Source organism: Carica papaya, chromosome 8 (genome assembly GCF_054855325.1).
Source record: "Carica papaya isolate Zhongbai chromosome 8, ASM5485532v1, whole genome shotgun sequence".
Classification (NCBI taxonomy): domain Eukaryota; kingdom Viridiplantae; phylum Streptophyta; class Magnoliopsida; order Brassicales; family Caricaceae; genus Carica; species Carica papaya.
In genome coordinates, this window is record NC_142316.1 from 32,972,479 (window position 1) to 32,996,027 (window position 23,549).

General features: G+C 33.8%; 5 protein-coding genes across 6 annotated transcripts; 3 read left to right on the top strand and 2 right to left on the bottom strand.

The window, feature by feature from the left end:
• Positions 1–444: 444 nt before the first annotated feature.
• On the bottom strand, positions 445–6,659 carry EMB1345 (Transducin/WD40 repeat-like superfamily protein). Of its 2 annotated transcripts, XM_022052910.2 has the most exons (10): positions 6,331–6,659; positions 5,725–5,871; positions 5,161–5,379; positions 4,952–5,019; positions 4,655–4,720; positions 4,458–4,529; positions 3,539–3,601; positions 2,581–2,650; positions 1,336–1,419; positions 445–777 (listed from the first exon to the last, which is right to left on the bottom strand). In XM_022052910.2, the coding sequence occupies exons 1-10, from the start codon at positions 6,523–6,525 to the stop codon at positions 706–708; spliced, it is 1,056 nt and encodes a 351-aa protein (XP_021908602.1). In that variant the 5' UTR covers positions 6,526–6,659; the 3' UTR covers positions 445–705. The 2 variants fall into 2 exon arrangements, with proteins under 2 accessions (XP_021908602.1, XP_088065661.1); XM_088209535.1 differs by lacking the exon at positions 1,336–1,419 and having other exon boundaries at positions 487–777.
• A 1,036-nt stretch (positions 6,660–7,695) lies between these two features.
• Positions 7,696–9,761, top strand: LOC110822580 (ubiquinol-cytochrome C reductase UQCRX/QCR9-like family protein). Its single transcript, XM_022052711.2, has 3 exons — positions 7,696–7,924; positions 8,222–8,269; positions 9,502–9,761. Exons 1-3 carry the CDS (start codon positions 7,805–7,807, stop codon positions 9,550–9,552), a joined length of 219 nt encoding a protein of 72 aa, XP_021908403.1. The 5' UTR covers positions 7,696–7,804; the 3' UTR covers positions 9,553–9,761.
• A 506-nt stretch (positions 9,762–10,267) lies between these two features.
• Positions 10,268–13,847, bottom strand: LOC110822902 (Iron-sulfur cluster biosynthesis family protein). Its single transcript, XM_022053137.2, has 4 exons — positions 13,426–13,847; positions 12,570–12,700; positions 12,360–12,468; positions 10,268–10,567 (listed from the first exon to the last, which is right to left on the bottom strand). Exons 1-4 carry the CDS (start codon positions 13,615–13,617, stop codon positions 10,502–10,504), a joined length of 498 nt encoding a protein of 165 aa, XP_021908829.1. The 5' UTR covers positions 13,618–13,847; the 3' UTR covers positions 10,268–10,501.
• Positions 13,848–14,328: 481 nt separating this feature from the next.
• On the top strand, positions 14,329–15,996 carry GNA1 (glucose-6-phosphate acetyltransferase 1). Its single transcript, XM_022053016.2, has 2 exons — positions 14,329–14,555; positions 15,105–15,996. Exon 2 carries the CDS (start codon positions 15,135–15,137, stop codon positions 15,606–15,608), a length of 474 nt encoding a protein of 157 aa, XP_021908708.1. The 5' UTR covers positions 14,329–14,555; positions 15,105–15,134; the 3' UTR covers positions 15,609–15,996.
• Positions 15,997–17,471: 1,475 nt separating this feature from the next.
• On the top strand, positions 17,472–22,834 carry LOC110822874 (uncharacterized). The gene is made up of 6 exons (XM_022053103.2): positions 17,472–17,672; positions 17,796–17,894; positions 18,678–18,813; positions 18,889–19,620; positions 20,990–21,185; positions 22,179–22,834. Exons 2-6 carry the CDS (start codon positions 17,818–17,820, stop codon positions 22,202–22,204), a joined length of 1,167 nt encoding a protein of 388 aa, XP_021908795.1. The 5' UTR covers positions 17,472–17,672; positions 17,796–17,817; the 3' UTR covers positions 22,205–22,834.
• The last annotated feature ends 715 nt before the right edge of the window (positions 22,835–23,549 follow it).

The following is a 23,549-nucleotide window of genomic DNA, read 5'->3' on the forward strand; positions in this document are numbered from 1 at the left end:
TTTTTTTATTCATTTACAAATCACAAGAAAAAAAATTATTTATTGTTAAATTGACAAAGTCTTGTTTCTTAATAATTTAGTTTTTGAAAATTACTCTTACTATCTTTCTCCGCCATTAAAGAATTCACAGAAACCAGGTCTAAGAACTCGAACAAAAGTGCCACCCGAGCAAAAATCAATTGTTTAGGAAACTGAGTGCTTCAATAGGGCGGCTGTCATGGCAAATTCGTCCTAAGGAATAGCAATGATAACTTGAACCAAATATTCTACTGCGCAAATATATATACTAAAATCATAATAGTCATGGAGAGCAGCCAAACCTAGTAGGTTCATTCTCCCTTAAAAAAATAAATAAAGAAAAAAACCACACGCAGCAGCGAAATTCAATTGGTTTCAAATTCTTATAGACTTTGTATCAGATCTTGATTCCACATGAGAAAGAGAGAGAGAGAATCAATCTTATTATTCAACCCGGGAATGCAATCATGAGCAGACATCCTTCGTTTCTATTTTTCTTCTTACATAATGTAACAACATTTTTGCTATCATCTACGGAAAATATGTTAGAAAACGCATGCGCTAATGGACAATATCGACTTTCTCAAAATCCACCAATCAGGGGTACAATAGGATTCCATGTCATCGTACGCATTTGGAATCCATTGAATGAAGAGGATATGAGCCATGCTGATCAGAAAAATCGAATCAGGGTTTAGTTGCCAGCTCCCATATCTTTATCGTCCCATCATCACTCGCAGAGGCGAGTAGTCGGTTTACCTGGCAAGTTTTCACAGCAACAACCAATGTATTAGCATTAGTAGTTTCAATTGTGATCAATAGAAGCTTAAAATTTGAAATGGCAGTCGTTTCGCAGCGCAGGGAGTTGGTCGGGCAAGTAAAAACTGATATGATTGGGCCTTTTTAGGAAAAAACAGACTGCAAAGATGCAGGGAAGTAACACCCAGAGATCAGAACAATGGATGATATAGGGCTACGTTCAGAACAAATAGACTTTCTCAATTTTCATCATCTTCTAATAGAGTCTACATAATTTCTTAATTAAATTAAATGTAAATCTCTAGATAAATTGTAAAAAATGATTTGTTCCACATGTAACCAAGGCTGATAAAGAGAATCATTTGTTATACCCTTAGCTCCACACCACAAGCCAGAGTTTATTCCATGGATTCATGGGACAGTTTCAGAAAATCATTTTTCCATGGGGTCCCAACGCCCATCACATAGAAAAATGGTGACAGATTGTGCCTTAGTGCATCTAAGCTCACATTACGCGGAGATCTCATCTCATTTCTATAAGAGAGCAGCAAGTCTTACCCCAGGGCTCCATTGTACTGAATTTACATCCATGTCATGGGCCTTGTCCTTCTTAAGTAATAAATTGTATGAAGGTCCGTCAACCTATAGCAAAAATATGTAGCAGATAAATCCATTAAATAGCTACTATCTGAAAAAGAGAGGACTCTTTCATGCAATTCACACAGGAAAATATTTTATTTGTTTATCTGCAGATTTCTGTACACAGAATTGTACATGCTGCTCAATCAAATTTCCTAGAGGGTTCACCATCAAATGTATAATTCGTTGATCCTCTGGATGCTACAACATCAAACAAATTCTTGCCCTTTTTCTGCACCTCACCACTGAAGGCCAATCAGTAACATTTGTAGTTAATGGAACAAAGGGAGAACCACTGTGCTTATTTATCAGTGTGTTTATTTGGCCATGTCAGGGAGAATGAGTCCTAGACTGGTTGAATCAAAGTAAAGCGGGCCAAAAATATGTTATATAACTCAAAGACCTAGTGAGGTCTCGTGCTTCTACTTGACTAAAGAAGTTCAAGGTAGAATGATGAAGCAAAATCTTCATCCTTTAATTTCTGTGGAACACCTTAAAGTTTGGCCTCAAAACTTATTTCAATAAGGATATAACTTGCATGTCAGCTGGTCCAACATGTTTTACGTCCTAGTTTTTGGATGTAATTTCCAAAATTTCTGCCAATTACTACCCATAACTAAGATATCATGATGAGTTCATAAAATAGAAGCCTTCTCGACCATAGGGAGAACAGATAAGTATGAAGGTTACTCAGGATGCTAGCAAAAGATAAATAATCTTGAAGCAGGGGACCAAATTTGTATTATAAAATTGAAGAGAAGATATTGATACCAATTTACCCTCTAAAATGATTCATGAGCTAAATAATAGAAAACAAGTGATTAGATATCTGAAAAATAAAAGGAAAGAGACCAATTCATGACAAAGCCAGCAAACTATTGGTCAAAAGTTAGCAAAAGCACTCTCCTTTAACACCAGCAGAATCCTAATCTTTATCTTCTAAAACACATTTTTAGCTTCCAAAATAAAAGAAACAAAACACCCAAGATTTTGAATTGGAAGAGAAATATTGAATCCTGTGCCAGTTCCCCCTCATCTTATAAGATGTAGCAATAGATATATATATCCACCTATCATTTTTAACTTTCAAAGTACCCTGATAAGAAAGCACTTTCCCAGGCAAAGCTGGCAAAAAGAGACAAAAAGAAGAGGGCAAACTAGTACCAAACCATCTTTGTCCTCCACAAACAATCGCACAGCATCATCTGCTGCTCCACTAGCAATAATGCCTTCCCTGGAAAAGCAAAGGGTAGTTATTCAGTAGGAGAAGACTAACTTAGATATCTCATGCTGTGTTTGGTTTATTATCTATTCTATTCTCACTCAATTACTACATTTTTATTTGCAATGTATGATTTGATGTGTAATTGATCAACAACCCTCAAATTTTAATTCCAGAATAATAGAAGTATTTTCTCATTTGTAAATGAAAGAAATTATCAAACCAAATGCATTAAATTGGAATGAAATTGATTGCAATTGGAGTGTTATTTCATTCAAGATTTTCATTGGAATGCTACTGTATTCATATCCTTTTTCATAGAACTAAAAGTTGAACAAACTAAATCTTATAGTGATTGGTTTTGTATTATTTCCAGACATCTATTAAAATTAGCCAAAAATGTCATTATCACAAATTTGGTCCATCCCACTATCTATATCTTGCAATTATGTAAAAATTTTGTTTCCTGGGGAAAAAACACATTCTTTTCACTGAATGGAACACCTGGGTCCAACCAGATGTCAGGTCCAGTCATTAAAATATTCTCATAATGAAAGAATCTTCTAAGGAAATAACCTTATCTAGATCTTTAGTTTAGTTTATATGGTGGAGATGAGGCATCTCTGGGGCAATTGGCATAAGGAGTTCTCTGTAAAAAAGTTATACCAGATTTGTGAATGATTTATAAGTAGTTAATTATGTCATCCGTGCACTTCAACTAGAGGATGGCATCCCAATCATTGTTCGGTGATGCAAATAGTATTAAAGGATAATTTTCTTTCAGATTTTTCTTATGAGTCCAGCATAGGATTGGCCTTGAATCTGAACAAGAGAACAAACTTTAAATTCCATGTCAAAGCCCAACAAAGATATGCTTCACAAGTAAACAAACTGTCGTACCTTGACCAGTGAACTGAAAAAATAGTTCGATCATGGTAACCTGAAAGAGAGCAAAGATGGCTCCTGCATATCCAATAGAAAGGAGCACAGTTATTGGCATGAATGAAAAGAAGAGGAGAAAATGATCCAAAAAGGGAGAATAATCAACTTTTCTTATAATCTAACTAAAAGTAAGAATGGTACATATAGCAAGCTATTTTCAATTCTTTGGGGCACATGATGGGGTTACAAAATGAAAAAATTTCATCATCTCAACTCCATTCCCCACCAAAAGAAAACAAAAAATAATTGTTTCCGAGCTTCAGCAATTGGAAATTACTCTCTAAAATTGACAAACATTAACATACTGACATAATTGCCATTTTAAATCAGGTCCGAAACATTAACATACTGATGAAATTGCCATTATAAGATAAGATCCAAAACTGCTAATTAATTAGCTAAGCTGTTAAGAACTTGCTCCAGATAGTAATGACCCAGAGTATAAGGGATGACTATATATGTATGAACAAACTAATGTATAACCATATTAGTCAAAGATCTTTGACTTCTGCCAGATACGCTAGAAGTAAAGGTGGCATGATATTGATATCTCTTTGATGATGAGATGTAGGAACAATCTGACAACAAAACAGCCAAGCAAAAGCTCTTCAAGTTATCTATATGACACGAGTTGCACATTGAAATGGCAGGTTTTCGTCCCTACACTTCACTCAGAGGCAACAACAGAAAGCTTTCAAACATATTTATAGAAAACAATTGAAAAACAAAGATCCAGCCCAACCCACTGATAAAAATTAATAAAATGAAGTGGATTTATAGGATATATAAAAATATAGTGTAGAAGCATACATAAACAGTACAGACACTTTTTCCAGAAAAAGTAGAACCACGTTATGTAAGATTGCATGTTCCTTACCACGGTGCATAACCATCCCCAGAATGCATCCTAGCAATATCCGCGCCCCATATCTTTAGGGTTAGATCATCGCTGCAAAATCAGTATCATAGTTTCTGTCAACACTATTATATTTCCATTGGTCATTGTTGATAATGCCACTAGCTCATACTTCCTCCAAATTCAGGACCAAAATTAGGGAAGAAACATTCACATACCTACATGTAACCATTTTGTCTCCTGTTGCATTAAAGGAAAGTGCCCAAACAGTAGAACAGTGACCACTGGCAAGAAGGTATCATGAAAAAACTTTAGTTGTATGAAATTGAACTTAGTCAACAAAATCTAATTTTATGACCAAAATAACAGCATGAGAAATGAGAAAAATAAATAAAGAACATATCTTTTGAAATAAAAATAAAGAACATATCTTGAAAGTGAATAAGAGGTATTTTTCAAAAGAAAGAACAAAAAAAGCTTAAAACGTAAACAGGGGAGAGTTTAAGGAACACTACTTGTTAGATTCCCCTAAAGTTTGAGCACAGTGCCAACTCTCACCATCGTCATCCTCTGCCCACCATACCTGTGTGTACCATTGCAAGTATCACAATTCAACTCTACCACCCAATCTTATTAACAAATACTGAAAGCAGCAAATGATGATTCTCGTTCATTTATTACTGAGGAAAACAGAACAACAGAGGATTCTAAGCGAATTCAATACCTTAACAGTGTTGTCGTAACTACAAGAGAGCAAAACATCCATAGTCGGATGCCATTTAACCATTTTGACATCTTGTGTGTGTCCTTGCAACACTGAGACACACTCAAATTCATTCCCTGGCATTACTTCCCAAATCCAAACAGTTTTGTCTCGACCACATGTAGCAAGCAGAGATCCTGATGCATTCCACGATACACTTTTTACTTCATTTTCATGACCCTGTACAGCAGAAAATTTCCTTATAGAAAAGACCAAATGCAAGGAATGTATCATTATATGCATTTATGAACACAGTTGTGCAGAAAATAATGTGTGAATTGCACAAAGATGTTTATTTGAATGGAAGGGATGTGAAATTCTCTGCGCTCTGCCCTTCTGTAACTAGCCTTTAGGACAAATATTCTACTACAACTACTCTTACCATTTATATAAATGTTACACTTCATCTCTAATCTCTACCTTGAAAAGACTAAAAGCATTCATAGAGGCTACAAAGTTGACGGTGCAAAAATTTTCCTTAAGAAATTATAGAGAATAATTGATCAAGGATGGAATTGGCTGTACCTCCAAGGTGGAAACACATTCGTAATCACCCCCAATATTTTCCCAAATGGCAGTGGTGGCATCAAAGCTTCCAGTGGCCAACAGTTTCCCAGATGGCGACCAAGCACATGATCTCACAGTTCTAGTGTGCGTTTCTTCCAAAACTGCCTGCACAGTAAAATCATGCCATCATATTTTTATACAATATCTATATAAGACATGTATAGATTATTTCTGCTATCCCTAAACCACCAGAAGCAAAACCAGGACTCTTCAACAGTCAGTAGATGTCGAATATTCAAAGCATACATGTAACGCCATTAACTAATCATTCAAGTTCTTTGAACTAGGTTCAACATATTTGTTTAGCTTAATTTCCACGTTCGTCATCTTTCTATGAAACCGAAACAAGGTGCATGAGTGCTACTCGCTAAATTCACTCCACCTCCACATTCTTCGTGAAATTTAGCCACATAACAACGAAAGAAAAAGAACGCCAAAATGAATTTCAGTTTCAACAAAGAAAACGGAGGGGAAGATTTTCATTTTCAGCACTTTCTCCACGGCCAAACAGAATTTGTGTATAGTTCTCCTTGCGCACGAAGAGAGAAAGAGATAGAGACGGACCTTGCAGTCCCATGAGCGAGAGGAGGGGCGCTGCTCCCAGATTCTTACAGTCTTGTCGCCGCTACAAGAGGCAAATACCGACGGTATCTCGCCGATTCCGGTGGCCGGATTCCATGCCAGGCTCCATACTCGATCCGTGTGGCCTTCCAGTGTCTGAATCTCCTTTAACTCCAAGTTCGCATCAGCAAACTCCATGGCTAGAGTTGCAGAAAGCAGAGGATTCCAATTCTCAATCGGATTTCTCTCGTTGGATTGATTCGAAAAGTATGAGAGCAAGCAAGGAATGGTCAAAGAGTGCTGACTGTTTAGTTTAGGTTATTTGGAGAACTCTGGTGTTTTGGTGAAAAGTCGACGAGTAAGGAGAAGCGCACGCCCCAGTACGCGCGCATACATCCAAGGGGTTTAGAATCTCGGAGGAGGAGAAGCGTGGAGTACTCGTGTCAGACCCCACCTCCGGATTTCTCTTCTACATTTTTTTTTTCTATAAAAACAAAAAATTAATTTTTAACAGTTGTAATAACTTCAACAACTAATATAATTTAGCCTCCACATAATATTAATTTTTGCTTGTTAAAATTTAATTTAATTTAAGTATTATAATATAATTATAATTATTCTATAATATATTTAACAAAATTATAAATTCAATTAGATTTAAATTCGTATTTTTTAAATAAAATATAAAAATTTTATTATCTAAAATTGAATAAGTAAAATTATCATTTATGAACTTAATTTTATTATCTCAAAAAATATTTTTAAATTAAATTAAATATAAACTTAGAAATGAATTCTATACAATTTTTAATCCAAACATTTTTCTATTGAAGTATAATAATTATCCAAATTTTCTACCTTTTACTGAAATCATTAAAAAATTAATAATTCCAATTAATGAATAATGAATTGTGTTTGGAATTAGAACCATTATAAATTAATAATTTTTACTTCGTAATATATTTATAAAATAATTAATTTAATTAAATTTTTATTTTTATTTTTTAAATAAAATATAAAAATTATATTATTTAAAATTTAACTTCTTATATAAAATTATCTTACTTATAAAATTGATTTTATTATTTAAAAAGTATTTTAAAATTAAATTAATTATTAAAGTTAGAAACGAATTCTATAAAAATTTTAAAATTACTCCAAACATTTTTATATAAAAGTGTAATAATTATCCACCTTGTACCGCAATCATAAGAAAATTGATTATTCTATGGGTGACCAATTAATGGACAATGGATTCACCCATCTAGGGCCCAATAATTTGGGCTTGAACCGGTGTTCTGTGGGCTAATAAGCCGGACCAAGTGACTCGGACTTGGACCGGATTGAACATATTTCTTCATGAAGAATCATCAGAGTATAATCGGATCACCATTTGCTCTCGCGATCAGAGATCTCTTCAAACCCTAATACGCAGGTAACCAAGAAAGAGAGGATCCGGATACATCAACAAATCGCCATGGATTACTCTGCTCGAAGAAACCAAGGAGGCCTCTTCGAAGGTCTATACAGAGTGATCATGCGCCGTAATTCGGTCTATGTCACCTTCATCATCGCTGGTGCTTTTATTGGTGAACGGGTATGGATTGCATATTTTCTCTGACAGATCTCAAGTATTAGTTTGTTTATGCTTCGTTTTTGTTGAGCAGAAAGTGAATTTATGTCGGAATCAGATTGAGACGTATTAGCCAGAATAGGAGGAATTAATATTTTTTTTATTCTTTAGGAGATGAAAGGACTAAATTGCTATAGCATTTTTCTAAGAAACTGCTATTTAAGAACCTATATACACACATTGAGGTGCAATCGCGCTTATTTTTCTCCATCTGGAATGTATATATACGAGCTATTTTGATGCGTGATTTTATGGGTACAGGTCGTGGATTACGGTGTTCATAAACTCTGGGAATACAATAATGTTGGGGTATGAAATTTATGCTGTCCCTACTTGTTTTTGCTTGTTTATGGCTATCAACGTGCTTTCAGTTGTGCATATCGGCTTCATAAAGCGATGCTTTCTATTATCATGCATCATCCGAGGTAGACAGATAGCTTATATATGCTCCACTCCTATTTGACATGAAATAGGGAATTTGGAACTCTTTCCCATCAGCTTACATTGTTGTCTATAATTTTGCTCTAAATTGCATCTTTTGCTCTATATAGGGATATGGTGGTTTGATGAAATGTTCTATTCACATTTCGTTCCTACTTTAAAATTGCATGACAGTATTTATGTTTAAGCGACCTCCACTCCTGAATTGGGTTATTTTGAGAGTGGGTTTTCAATTTCTATGGTGGGAATTAAAAATATAACCAAGGAATTGAAGGTAAGAGCGGAGGGGGCTCAAACAGGAAAACTTATTTGTTAAAACTAGTCGTGAAGGAATAAGAAGGAAATGGTTTGAGAATGGAACCAAATATGGCCTTAATATTAATAAATTAATTTTTAGTGTTCCTAGAAGTGGAATTAGCTTTTCGGGAACATGCCTCAAGGCAAGCTGATTTGGCTTTTGGTGATTGTCCTAGAAATTTTCTTCACTACATCATATGAAGCAATATAATTCATGATTCATAGTAATGATAAATGACTTGGCCACTGTCTGCTGTGAGTAATTTCTGTATGACCACCTTAACGCTTATGCATCTGCAAAGATCTAACTAGAAACCTTGTAACTCCAAACTGATGAAATACAAGTATTGCCAGTGCCTGCAGGTTTCTTCTTTGCTGGGTAGGTTACGATTTGGTGTTTGATAAGGCACTTTTCTTGACAAGCTTAGTGGAGGAAAAGCAATCATATTCCTGGGTTTTTTTTATAGCCAAATATGTTCTAGTGTTCATTATTTAGATTGCCAGTTGTCACTTTTCACTATCCTTGTTGCCACTTTAATCTTTGTTAAACACAGAAACAAGAATTTACATGCCAGATATTCGTAGGTATGTGAAATTTACTAATATCTGGAGTACTGGAGTTTTAAACCCCAATCTTTTTTCATTTGCTAATATTCTTACGGCTGTACCTGTATGAAGTACTTGAAGACAATCAGTCATTTGAAGTTGATGTTTTGATTTGGTGTTTACCTGCAATTATTAGTTTGTTATGGATCAAAGTTGGTAGTTTCATTGACTTGAGTTCTCATCTCGTTGCAATGCAGAAACGATACGAAGACATTCCAGTTTTGGGGCAGAGGCAGTCAGAAGAATGATTGATCAATTTTCTCTGTTCTTCTGGCCATTTTGACTTTCCATATTGAGATGTTGGAGAAAACATTTGTGTAGTAGATAGTAAATTTCATTTCTCACAATAATTGTTCGAATACATCAGACTTGCTTGCTTTTGAGCACGGAATTGTTGAAAAATATTTGCGTTTCTCAAACATGAGAGCTTCATATGGCTTGGCTACAATTATTTGTCTATCATTCCCTTTTACTTTCTGTTATCTTATCAAGAGATGCTGTTATTTTCTGATTTTTGGCTACTGCCAACTTTAGAACATTACATTTAAGTTGAATTTAGCCAAAGGGATGTGAAATAAGTAAAATTTTATAAAATATTCCTTTTGGAATATTACATTAGCTTATATCAGTTTTTACTTGTCCGAAAATTTTTTGTAGAATTCAGTGCCCAATTGGTTTGTATGAATCCATATATATAATACATGACTTTTTCCATTTCTCTTCTGTGAATCATTTCTTCGAATCTCTCGTTCTTTGTCCTCAATTCATAACTCAAAATTGAGAGGAAAATTAATGGATAATTTGTCTTGGGATATGAAACATAGGAAACTAATTGTCTATACTTCATTCTTACAAGAAATGTACCCCCGAAACAAAGATGAAACGAGAAAAAATTATTTATATTTTGTTCTGTTGAATATTATTGAATGTAAATTCTAAACCAAAGGCAACCTCAAATCCTCGTGGACTAGAAATGGTTAAGTTTTATTGTGATCTCAGAACATAAGACATGTTTAAATACAAATAGAGCATAACAGAAATAGGGCGAATGAGAACAAACCCTTGCTATAGTCTGACAAAGAGATTTTAAATCAGGGATATAATTATAGTGTTTAAAACATTGGTGTTAATAATGTAGAAAAATTGACTAAATTATGTGGGAAGTAATGTTGAACCAAGAACGTTTGCGTGCACAAACTATTGTTTCACCATGAAGGAACTTTTACAACTACATCCACCCACTGCACTTGGATTTGTAGTCACCTGCAAAAGACGATTGGAATTCAGAAGTTGCAGGCATCGGAAGAAGAAATACAAACAGATCTACACTGCTAGTGCACTATCAAAATATCCCTTTACTATGGTATGATACCATATGCTCCTCAACACAAATACAGTGAAAAATGTGGGTGATGAACCCAATGAGTCAGCGATATTAAAATCGAAAATGTCATAAACTAGTTCATTGTTGCCAAAAGATTCTGCCTATCCCCATTTCAACATGTGGTTTTGTGCTTAGCAACCACACTTCCAATTAGATGGGAATATGGTTTCAGATCAACAAAACCCTTTCTAGTTTCTCCCACAAAGTACTATATCGGGTTAGACATGAATGAATGTTTTTAATACACTTCTATTAAGTGCCTAAAAGCTGCAGCCCACTGTTGGAACCCTTTTGATATACTAGCAGTTGTCGAAAAGTAATCGTGCATTCAGCATTCAAGGATAAAGCTTCACATACATTATAGTTCTTAAAGATGCTTACAAGAAGTCCGTACCATAGAATGATGGGAGTGAGATACAAAAAGTATGAAACTTTGGGAGATAACATGCAACTTAGACTATAGCAATTAGCATATAATACTATTGCAATATACCACGGATAGCAGAATCTATAAACAAAATCATACAGAAAATATGATTTGAGATTCACCAGATTGGATGAAAGAATCGAGTAGCTGACTTTAGCCATATCAGATTAATGCCCAAACTAAACATAGAACTGCTTTGCACAATGTATCGGGCTTTTCAGTGATGGGCAATCACATTATAATGAGCATATATCAATATGAGCAAACTGAGTTCTAAATGCTAGTTATGAAGTCTATGAAAGCACTGATTTTACAGCAGCCAGTCCTGTCAAATCACTTGTCCACAACTCTTTTATACCCACAGAGCATGTTGAACATAACTTCTCGCCAATCCCTCTCCTTTCCTATCTCTCTCTAGGCACCTCCTTAATCTAGACTAGAATGAAATAGGGAGACAGGAACATTTCGTCCATGCAAAGGTATTGCCTAGGTTTCGCATATCATGACGACCTACTTCTAGATTTAATATGAGAATGTGCAGCATTGAGGGATAAGGGTAAAGTATAAGGCTAGATCTTTAAAGAGTTTACAGAAACTCATACAATTTTGCTTAAATAAACACTCACCTGAATTGAACTAGATTAATTTGCTAGAAGTTAACATATCTCCATAAATAAGAGTGTTTGGCTTATAAGCAGCTTCTAGCAATATGTTTCAATCTCTCCATTTGGTAAATGGTGCTTATTAGTTTCTAAAAGTGACTTTAAAAAGGCAAAAGATAAGCATCAAATTCCTAAGTTTTTAGGTTCTTATTTTATTTTATCCAATAAATTTATTAAATGTCCTCTTCCCATCCACTTAAAGTTAAAAATATATAAAATAATACAAATCATAAAATATTTAAATAAATATATATTCTTCTTAATTTTTAATTTTTTTTTTTTTGCAATTAACACTTTATCAAAACTCGTAAGTGCTTTTAAAAGCACTCTAGTATTTTGAGCACATTTTTTTAAAATAATCCTAAAACTCTGTAAATAAGATTAGAAGAGATCAGAATCCTTCATGCATAAAGGCTATTTGATGTATTTTTCAAGGTAATATAATCAACAACTAACAATCATCCAATGACATGGAAATATAAATGATTCTATAGCAATTGCTAGATTATTGCATCATATAATGTCAAAAGATTCAAAAGATGTAACTTTTAAATGGAAAAAAAGAGATGAAAATAACTTTACCACAAATGCAGAACGAATCAGCTCCTCAACATAATCAATAGTTGCCCCTTTTACAAAATCGTATGACACATTATCTACCACCAATTTAACTCCATCCTTCTCAAAAATCCTGCAACAGCTTATTGTGAGAATTGTAGAACGAAAATGGGTGTTCAAAAGGAATTGAAAATCACTTCTACAATGAAATGGAATAAGATAGGAAGAAAAAACCTGTCATCTGAGTTGGTTTTATCATCTAGATTGAAAACATATTGGAACCCAGAGCATCCACCAGTTTCTACACCCAAACGGAGCATTTTCTCCTCTTCTGATGCTTCACTGGCTTGCAATTCCTTCATTCTCTGTAAGGAATTTTGCAAAGGTTAAGGCATATATAATCGTGATACTACCACAATTTACGTTTTTGCAAAATCAGGCGATAGTCAGAGAATCAACAAAATACTCCCCCCAAAATACAAGAATAGAAATTCCAGCAGTTGAACAATATAAATTCACTTTTTAATTACAAGTTACACCACTATATAAGAAAATATTAACCTTTTCCAACAACAAAAAGCAACCTCCAAATACCGATCCTCCAAGGAAAATAGGAGGGATAACAGAAGAATAAACTCGATGCGACAAAGTTAGAAATATGCCAATTATTTGAAATCAAGACCTTATAAAACAAACAGCACACTAAAAAGCATTTCTGCACAAATGTTTATGAAGAATATTTGGAGGAAACCCCGAATTGCTACGAAACCCCGAAAGAACGAGGAAAAGATGGAAACAAAGCAGATGCTTCTATATTGTAATTGTTTCCAGATAAATAAATTTCAATCAGCAGCAGATTACTGATTCCCGTTTATGAAATAAGGGAACAAACTGAAACAGTAATTTCCTTTCGCAGGATTTCTCACAAACTGAACGGATTAGAGAGCCGAAACATCGAATACAATACTGAATCCCGCAAAGCCGATAAAATCAAGGAATCAAAATCCATAAAACAGTACAAATTTAGAGAAAAATAATTCATCAAATAAAGAGGCATAGCGAATCTTCTCAAGAAAGATAGAGAGCATACTGTGATACAATTTTCGGTCATGTGCACATCATCAGAAGAAGGAGATGCCGACTGAGAAGAAGAAGACAAAGAAGAAGAAGAAGCAACTTCGTTAAGAGCAGAAGCAGAAGAGAAGCTAAGGATTCTCTGGTTCTCTCGTAATCGAGCAGCAAAAAATGGAGTTATGCGGTGAATCAGCGACCTTGACGACATGTCCAACTTCACCTTTTTATCTCGTTTTACCCTCTCATGTCTAATTAATTAGATTCCTCTGGTCCTGGCTAGGTTCTTCTTCTTCTTCAGCTGCGTTTCCCTGTGATACGTGTTTGAATTTTCTCTCAGAAACCTGGAAGGAGAAATGGGGGTTGTGTCCATAGACCGAACACCACACTCCGGATCCCGGTGACGTGCCTCTCTAATTTTTTGGGCCGCCCTTGATTAAAATTGCGATATTACTAATTTATTCTCTAAATATTTATGACATCATAATTCTTATATTAAAAAACGAGTAAATATAATTTTTTAAATAAATTCAGTAACTCTTTTTTAAATATCATTTGCAGACATTATATAGGTGTTAAATTAACAGGGAGTTTTGAATATAATATAGCTTAATTATAACTGATTTTATTTAATTAAAAAATTTATAGTACACTTTGAACAAACTTTATAATTATAATTGAACCTAATTAACTAAATTCGTGATTAAATTTATCATTAAATTATTTTTTAAATGCATGACAAATTTCTGTGGAAAAAAAAAAAAGAAAACAACTCTTAAAGAAAAATAAAAAAAATTAACTAAATTTGTTAAGAGAGTTTAATAGGTTAATTTTTTTATTCAAATTATTTATTTTGGATAATTTTTTTCTTATTTCTTTAACTAACATGTTTTTAAAATTTCCATAAATAATTTAACAAACAAAATTATTTTAATGGTGAATTTATTATTAGATTCCAGAAAATTTTGGGTTATAAGTTAAACCACACTCTGAGCTACTTCCTTTGCCCGAAATTAGGAAAGAAAATTTGGATTAAGGTGTGAGAGAGGATCGTCTTGGTGGGAAGAAAAGTAGAGAAGAACGGGAGAAGCATTCAATCACAGAGCTCATCGTCGGGAACCTTCGGCTCTATCTGTAACCTTCATTTTGGTAGAATCGAATCTTTCCTTTCTATTTCAGATAATTGCTTCTGGATTTAACCTTGATATGCTCTTCCCTTCATTTACCTGCTCTTTCCTTGTTTCTGCTTTACTACATTTTATTTCTATAACTTTGTAGTAGCAGAAAGCTCGAGCAGCCGGTGCTTGATGAAATGCCTTAATGAACATCGTATTGTTATTTTCCTGCATATCTTTGTTCAGACCTGCATTTTATTTATTATTCGCTTAAATCTCAGTAGTTTTTTTTTTCCCTCGAGCATTCTGATATCACAGTGGTGATGAAACTCAAGCAGGCAAATTTATGGGTGAAGCCAAAAGAAAACCATGTTTATTTTTGTTTTCTGCTTATTTTCTCTGTGATTTAGAAGAGTTGGAAGGGAAATAGCAAAATTTTAATATTATGTGAATTTGATGGATTGGGAAGTTTGGAAAAAGCTACACAGACATGAAACATGTTTACACTGTAATGTTATGAATTAAATGGATATGTGGAGTAAAATTCATCTTGTTGATCCCAACTGATGGTTCCATTTTTCAGGCATAGAGGTGAAATATCTTGTTTAAAGCAATGCAGAGCCATAAGTCGGCAAAAATAGAGCAGGATTTCCAAATTCGAAAGCTGGAGATTTCAGACAAGGCCAAGGGCTTCATAGAGCTACTGGCCCAACTAAGCATTTGCAATTCTGTCTCTGACAAGGAATTCGAGGAGCGTTTTCGAGAGATCAGTGCTTTGAATGATGATCATCTGATTTGTGTGATTGAAGATCACAACTTGGGGAAGATTGTAGCAACGGGAAGTGTGTTTATTGAGAAGAAGTTCTTGAGGAACTGTGGCAAAGTTGGGCACATTGAGGATGTTGTTGTGGACACAAATGCTCGGGGGAAGCAATTGGGGAAAAGGATAGTTGAGTTTCTGGTTGACCATGCTCGTTCCATGGGGTGTTACAAGGTAATTCTTGATTGCAGTGTTGAAAATAAAGCCTTCTATGAAAAATGTGGGTTGGAGCATAAGGGAATCCAGATGGGTAAGTATTTCACTTGAGAGGAAAAATAAAGAATTGCAGTAAAAATTGATGTGATTAATGGCTGCTGCTGCTGATGATGATTCAGAATTGGAGTTTTAGCATTTTTATTGTTTTTGACATTTCCAAAATTACCATCTTTATAATCTAAAGACAAATGATCTCCAATTCATCAGCAGCGTTTTTTTATTTAAAATGTTCTTGATCTTTCTGTTAACTTCCCTATTTAGGTTATGGAGTATGACATGAGAATTTCTTGAAGTATTTGTTAACTTCCTTCACTTACCCACATTTTGTACTAATGCATGTCTGATTGATGTGATCGAGTCCCTGAAGTGTAAATCTAAAGAGAGTGGAGAAAATCTTGAGTCTTGCATTTTGAATGACAACCTTGTGATAGGACTATAATCAACTTGTGTCACTTTCATATTTTCTTTTGATAATCATAATTTTAAATAGTATAAAACTGCTAATTTGAGAAAATTGTGCTGGCCAGAATTAGAACTTCGACAGCTTGAAAGGCAAAGAAAGTACTTAGCATCTGAGCTAAGCAATTCATCTCAATTTGTTGTTGGCAATAATTTAAGTATTTGGGCATGGCCACTTATGAAACTTGTGTCTTTCTCTTGGGTTTGATTCAAGTTTGTTCGTAGATCGCCATTGCTTGGTTCATCCGTGAATTACACAGGTTGATTTCTTTAGATATTTTTCTTTCACATCTCAAATCCATTTACTGGATACTGGGGCATTTCTCCTTCTATAGTTGTTATCTTATAAATCTTATGTATCTTTTAGAGAGAAACAAGAGTTTCATATCACTTCAAATTGTTTTAAAAAGCTCCCCGCCGGAAATCTAACTTATGGTATGACAAAAGTTCATTTCAACCTCAGAAAATCTTGTGGGGAAAATTTTTAAGGTGATCTCATGATAGACCACAAAGAGTTATTAGTAAAATATGATCGATAGAGTACTCGTGTGTTGTAAAATGTTCCCGGAATCTAGAAGACTATGGGATTCTATTCTAAGTTTGATAAGCCTTTGCCGGGTGGTTTCCATTTCGGTCTGGAGGGAGTTAAGGCCTTGGAATGGTCCTTTAGCAATTACGCTTAAGAGGAAACAGTTCTTTCTCATTTCTCTTTTGTTATTATGAAGAGAGAAACAAACATGATTTTTAACATTCTACCATCCCTTTTATGTTCATTAGGCATCATTGTTTGGAATCCTAAATGGTTGTGCTTTATGTATAGAGGTTTTTATGTAATTTACGAGATCAATTTTGGAGACTTCATTGACTTCATCGATAGTAATTTGATTTCCTTTACTATTACGTATAATTATAATTTTTAACACTGAATCTTTAGTAATATATGGTAACATTTATAATCTGAGTAATGTAAAACTCGAAGGATAATATTTGTAAATTATTCAATTGTAATGTGAGAATTCTTGCAACTCCAGAAACTTTATTATTATTTCTACAGAAACTCTTCATGGTCATTGTAATTTTTATTTGACTATGAACAAGCGTTCTTTAATTAAATAATAAAAAATGATTAAAATCTATAAGAAAAATGTTAAATGTGCAAAAAAAAAAAAATTATTATTCAAATTAACATGGATGTTAAATAGAAAAATTAAGTAATTTAATTGGTGTAAACTATATATATATATATATTCTTAAAAATATGTATTTATTTAAAATTAACCAATGAAGAAACACCTAATAAATTTGGCATTGTACATTCTTTTTTTTAAAAAAAAATGGCGTTTGGAAAGGAAAATTAGTTTCTGACGTGGCAAGCGTTGATTGGTCTGAACTTAACGAACAATTAGTTGTCTTCATACCAGAGCACTACCAGACCCCGTGCATCTCCCACTTTCGTGGGCGGATGGTGCTTCTCTTTCGAATGACAAAAAAGCCCTCATCCTCAATCTTCCTGCTTGAACCCACTATGTCCCAATTTCTTGTTCCTCTTCAACCCAAAACCCTAAAGAGAAAATTTCATTTTTCCATTGAAGAGAAAAGGAAGAATCCTTTTAACTCCCGATTTCTGCCACCTCAAATATTAATAAGCATGTCAGGGTAAACTTTGCTTTAGCTTTCATTGATTTCCTCAACGACGCCCGTCATCTTTTATTGAATTTTCCCATGCATTAAAGGTTTCATTTAATCGCTTTTTTTCATTTATTGCATATGTTGCAATAGTTAAGGAGTATCTGGTGGTAAAATGGGGTCGAGCTTGCATCAATGGGAATCCGATCCGCTGTTTACAGCAGCTGAAGTTGTTCAAGACTCCGCGGACCGGTCAGTATTCTACTTCTTAACGAAGCCACTTCATTTTCATAGTTTATTGGAACCACTTTTTTATGCTTTCAAATTGGATAGGATGTTTTTTTCATTTGTCTTAACTGTGACGTTTGACTACTTTTTTGAAAAGTTAACGAGGTCTGATTATTTTGCCTAGTTTGCTTTTAATAAAGACACTTAGCACGCATGCAAACTTTTCATTTTAACGATGCTTGCAGTTAAGTTCCATTGGTTTCTAATTCTAGAGAGGGTGCTTAGCTTTGTTAGAAAGTGAAGCTGTGCTATTGAGATAAAATATGAAGTTTCGTTTGTTAATTTGGTTAAGGTTTTCTAATCTGAATGCTGATTGTGAAGCGGATGACTTATCGCCACTTAACTTTGTGGCATGAGTTCTGAATTTCAAATTGCAGGTGGTTCGAAAGCATGATTTATTATATTTCTTTTCTTATATTATGAGCATATTTTTTCAAAAACTTGTAAACACTTTTTTTTTTAGTAAACACTTTTTTTTTTTGAAAACGAACTCAAAAATGTTTAGGAAAGAAGGAAAAACAACCAAAGGAAAGTTTGCAAGTCTCTTTGTCTTTGGTTTATAGTTGGATTACTTTAACAGTTAATGCAGGTGTCACCTTTTGCATAAAGCACATTGTTAAATTACATTTTTCTAGTTGGCAACTGGAGTCTTTGGATAAATTTCTGCCTGAGTTATTTACCTTGAATAATTTGAAAATGGTGCATTCTCTTACCTACTTGGGTTTTTCGATTTTTGTTTTCTGTTAGGATGGAATCAATATTTCGTCTTCTATTACATGAGCAAAGCCTTGTCCATGATGACCATGCTGATCCAAGGCTGCTGACATCAATAGAGTATCATAGGCGTGATCTTGCTACTATTCTTGAGACTGCAAAATGGCAGGTATTACAGATTTAGCATTTTTTAAAATAAATATTCTTTTGGATTCTTTGATTAGTTTGACATTTCTCCGCTCAGTTGGAAGATTTCGAAAGGGCTGTTTGCTTGTCAGCTACAATGGACAAGTATCAGATGAAGGAGGATGTGATTTCTAGGCATAGACAGTTCATTAGAGCCATTAGGGAACAAATAAATCATGTGAGGAAAAGCATTGAAGATCCATCAACCAGAAATTCAATGAACAGCCTTGAATGGGTCAACTTAAATGAACAGGACAGAGATGGATTGGCAGTATTTCTTTCAGGAGGAAATCCCATGGAACAAATCAATCATCATGAGATGGAAGATAGTAGTATCTTGAGAAGATTTCTTGATCCAACCACAACTTCGACTTCAAAAGATGCTGAGATTGTTCAGCATGAAATCAGAGAAGTTCAGAATTTGAATATAAATGGCGGTCCTGTGCATGCTGATGATTATTATGATTCTTTGAAGGTAAATGACTTAAGGATGGTCGGTTCTCATCATTCCACGAAATTGTGTTTAGATGTGCCAGATTCATGTCTAGAAACATCCTGCAGAGCGCAAATTGAAGATGAAAAATGGGATCTGGAAGCTAACATAGTCAAACCCGAAAGTTCCTTCCACAGGAATAAGTTGAAGGGATTGTTTGGTAGAATGAATATCGTTCGTTTCTTGTTTCCAAGAAATGTGTATGGTGGTGTGCCTAGAAATTATACAAAGCAGATGAAAGATGGAGAAGAACAAAAACATTCTCCGGAATCTACGGGCGTTTCTCATGCCTTGAAGGTACTGCTGTCTGATTGCTGTGCTGATGCTTCAATCTTTGCTTCTTTTAATAAGGCCCAAAAGACATGTTTATTGTTTGGATGATGAGGGATCAAACATTTCCTTGGTTCTAATGGTTCAAGTTTAAAACAATTCGTGAGTGGATGGATATTGTAGATTTTAGATGTCTATTTTTCAGGGTCGCGTCCCCCTCAATGTCTTTTTTGACGAGTGTTTTTTTCTTCTCAATAAAAAATTTAAAACAATGAGATGTCTATAGTATTTGGTTTTATCAGATCTTGTGAAACAACCTTTAACAGAATTAGAAGTGGTAACTAGAATGGTACCATACAGTGGAAAAGTTTATAAAGGTTTAGCTCATGGGAAGGATAAGACAGTTTAGTATTAATCTTCTAAGATATTATTATGCATGTTTTTATATTTATTTTTTATTATTTAAGTTGATTATAAGAACTAAGTCAACAAAGCAGTTCCTAGGAAATTGGAGTAATTGAATTTGTCTTAAGAAGTTAACTATCTTGAGGGACTAAAAAACGGATGTATTTTCAGATCAAGCTTGAGTACTTCCTTGTCAAGAGATTGTTAGGTTCTCTCTAAAAAAGCCTAAACTTTCCTTAACAATATAGGTTACTACCACAAGGAAGTCAGAGAAATTCTGCAAATCTCTTCTCTGATTTTGCATATCTAGGCATATAACCAGATCTGTAACAAAGGAACATACCAATCAAAGCATGTATATTATTGCTAAGCTCAAAATATGTCATCTTGTTTTTCCCCTAGCTGAAGTGCATAAATTTCTTTTATTTAGTTACTCTGAGAAATAGCAACAAGGGCAGTCTGTAAGGATCTGCTATGGTGTTAGAATTAATAATCGGCATACTAGATATAACTCCAATAATGCATGTGAACATAATAAAAAATCTGTAATCTCCATGCTGGTAAAAATATGTTGAATAACTTAATAAATGCTTCATCATTGAATCTCTTGAAACATGAATATCATTGCACTTGTACATTGTTATTGATTTATCAGAACAGAAAGATTGTTGCATTTGTTATTTTCAAGAAAAGATTGTTGCACTTGTTGGAGTTTAGTTTTAATGCTGTTTGAATGAAAAGAATTCTAGAGCTTTCGAAAATACCACCTCTTCCTTTATTTCCATTATGGACCACTGGATGAGGACCCTGTGTTTTTTGTCCCATCCTTCATGAGGTGGATACTGGAACTCTTTTTCATCTCTTCTCTCTTTGAGAGAGATGTCTACTTTTGTAGATGGGCAGCAGCCCGTAGGTGCCCTTTTAATGTTTATCCTTTATTTTTCTCTCAAGAGACACCACTGACACTTCATTCCGTTTTTTTTTTGGCCAGGACTGCCATTTTGGAACAAGTTTATCATATGGAAGGAACATCCAAGGGTTATACTCCAGATTTTTTATGGATATAAGATCCTTCTTTTGGTGGCTTGGGACATGTGGGACAAGATATGCTAGATCTCAATGCCATCTTCACAATCAGCACTTCTTGCAAATGATATTAACAATAATATTAGCACTCATTCTTTTAGGTAAGCGCATGCATGTTAACAATTTCATGAACACTCGCCCTTTAGGTAAGTGCATGATTCTGATATACTATCTCCTTTTAAATCTTTTTCTCTGCTTGTAGTAGTCTATCTAAGATGTGATAGATATTCTTATTTGCCTGACTATTAAAAAGGGACCTGATGTATGATGCAGTTCCTCTGAAATTTCTAATGCCAACCAACTTGATCATTTTTTTATACTGCTTCACTAACATAGGAATAGATGGAGTCTTGAGCTTATCCAAGTCTTCTCAGTCTTGTTATCGTTGGTGCATGCTTTGCAATGATGTTCTTTGAGGATTTTTTAACTTACAAGAAAAGGGGAAAAGAATTTTTATTTATACATATTAAAAGCTTGTTGCACCCAGCAAATGCTTTTCAGATGTTTGATGGTCTGACCATTTAGTCCACTTTATGTTAAATATGATTATGGCCTAAAAAGTTTCTAGTAAATGTTGAGTATTTTGTATCTGTTGCCAAGGTGCAATATCCAGAATATAAAACATCTAATTGTCAGATTGCTATTAGTAAGGAGAGAGTGGGCATTCATTTTTCCTTTGTTGATAGAAAATGTTCCTTCGAAAAATTTTTTGACTTTGAAACTTAAGATTGTGTATGGTAAGTTCCATCTCCTTGAATTATCGGAAATGCTGTTGACTAGCAGCTTGCAGGCCCTGAGGTTTTCTCAATCAGTACACAACTAAACTATGGAAAAATAAGCTTACTGCGTGATCTAGATCATGTAATGCATCAAACACAATCCTGGAGTTGACTATATAAAAAACCACGTCTATTCTTGGAGGAAGTGCTTCTCCTTTCTATTAGTGCATTAAATATTCTGTACAATTTCTAATGCACTTTAGGAATGTATTCTTTATCTTCTTTCCTGTTAAATCACTGTTGAGAATCACTTTATTTTTTCTAAGCGAAGGTGTGTGTTAAACATGACACAAATTATGTTCTTTTAATATGCAGGTTTACTCGTCTCCCAACTTGCTTGAAGATGGTTACAAATCTCTTCAAATATTCAATATATTTCAGGGACTGACTTAACTGCAATTCGCCAAGTGCAGCTGATATTTATATTATGTTTGTGGAACAGATGAAATCCACAAAAGAACTGGAGAATTCATTTGAAAATCCATATTTTATCATGAATTTGCTCGCTAATTTGTGAATCAGCTTTTTTTGTTCCTTGTAAATACAAGGCTGAGTTTACGAATATACGATGTTCTCATAACAAATACATGGAGATAGGCATGCCCAATTCACAAACAGTCCAAGAAAATGCAAATTCAGTTGCATTTCAGGGCTTGGGTCCGAGGGCTCTGCTTCAGCAGTAAATTTTAGCCGGCACCATCAGCAAAATCATGCCCGGAGTACCGGATGTTAAAAGCTAATTCTGGTCGTCACTGTCATTAATACAAAGTGATGTACTAATGTATGCAATTTCTGGCTTCTGAGTTTTCAAAAATCCAGCATGATTGATTCTTTTTCTTGGACAAATTAGAGTTTGATTCATTGGAGTTTGGTTTTATTGCAGTTCAAATTTTATATTTTCTTGTGATAGTTAGGTACATTGTGGTTTTTTTTTTTTTTGTATAATATATAAAATTATTAATTTTATGTTATGGTATTATAATTTTAGATTATTGTCTTAATTTTGATTTTTTTTTTTTTAGTTTCTACGTTTGTACGCGTAGAACAAGTTTTCATGTAAAATATAAAAAATTAATTCACATACTAATAAATTACGAAACATTACAAGATTTGAAACGGTAACAGGTTAAATTATAAGCAGTGAAATTGTATTTTATTATTCTTTTGGAAAAAATTTATTAGGCAGCTGAGAAGGAACTGAAAGAAATTTTGAATGGTTTAGTTGTGTGCGGAATATTTTACAATTGACAAAGACTTTGTCTTTTTTCCATCGCCTTTCATATTATATATATATATATATATAAAACACTCTCATATATTTGATTAAATTGATCCTTGACAATTTAATCAGATAAAATAAAACCATCTTAATTTATATAAAATTAGAGTTAAAACAGTTCTTTCTTTTTTATGGGAAAATTTGTATTTTTCACATCATATTACAAAAAACTTGAAAGGTTATAAAAATAATTAAGATAATTATTTTAATCATTTAATAAATTTTTTAATCATTTAACATATTACTAAGAAAGAAAAAGACCCAATTGTTATTTGAAGAAGGGTATGACAAAAAAATATTAATTTTGTCATGAAAAAACTAGTAAATACAATATTTATAAAAAAAAAAAAAAATTCTCCAATTTGACAAAACTTAAAAATACGTAGAACTATTTGATTCAATAAATC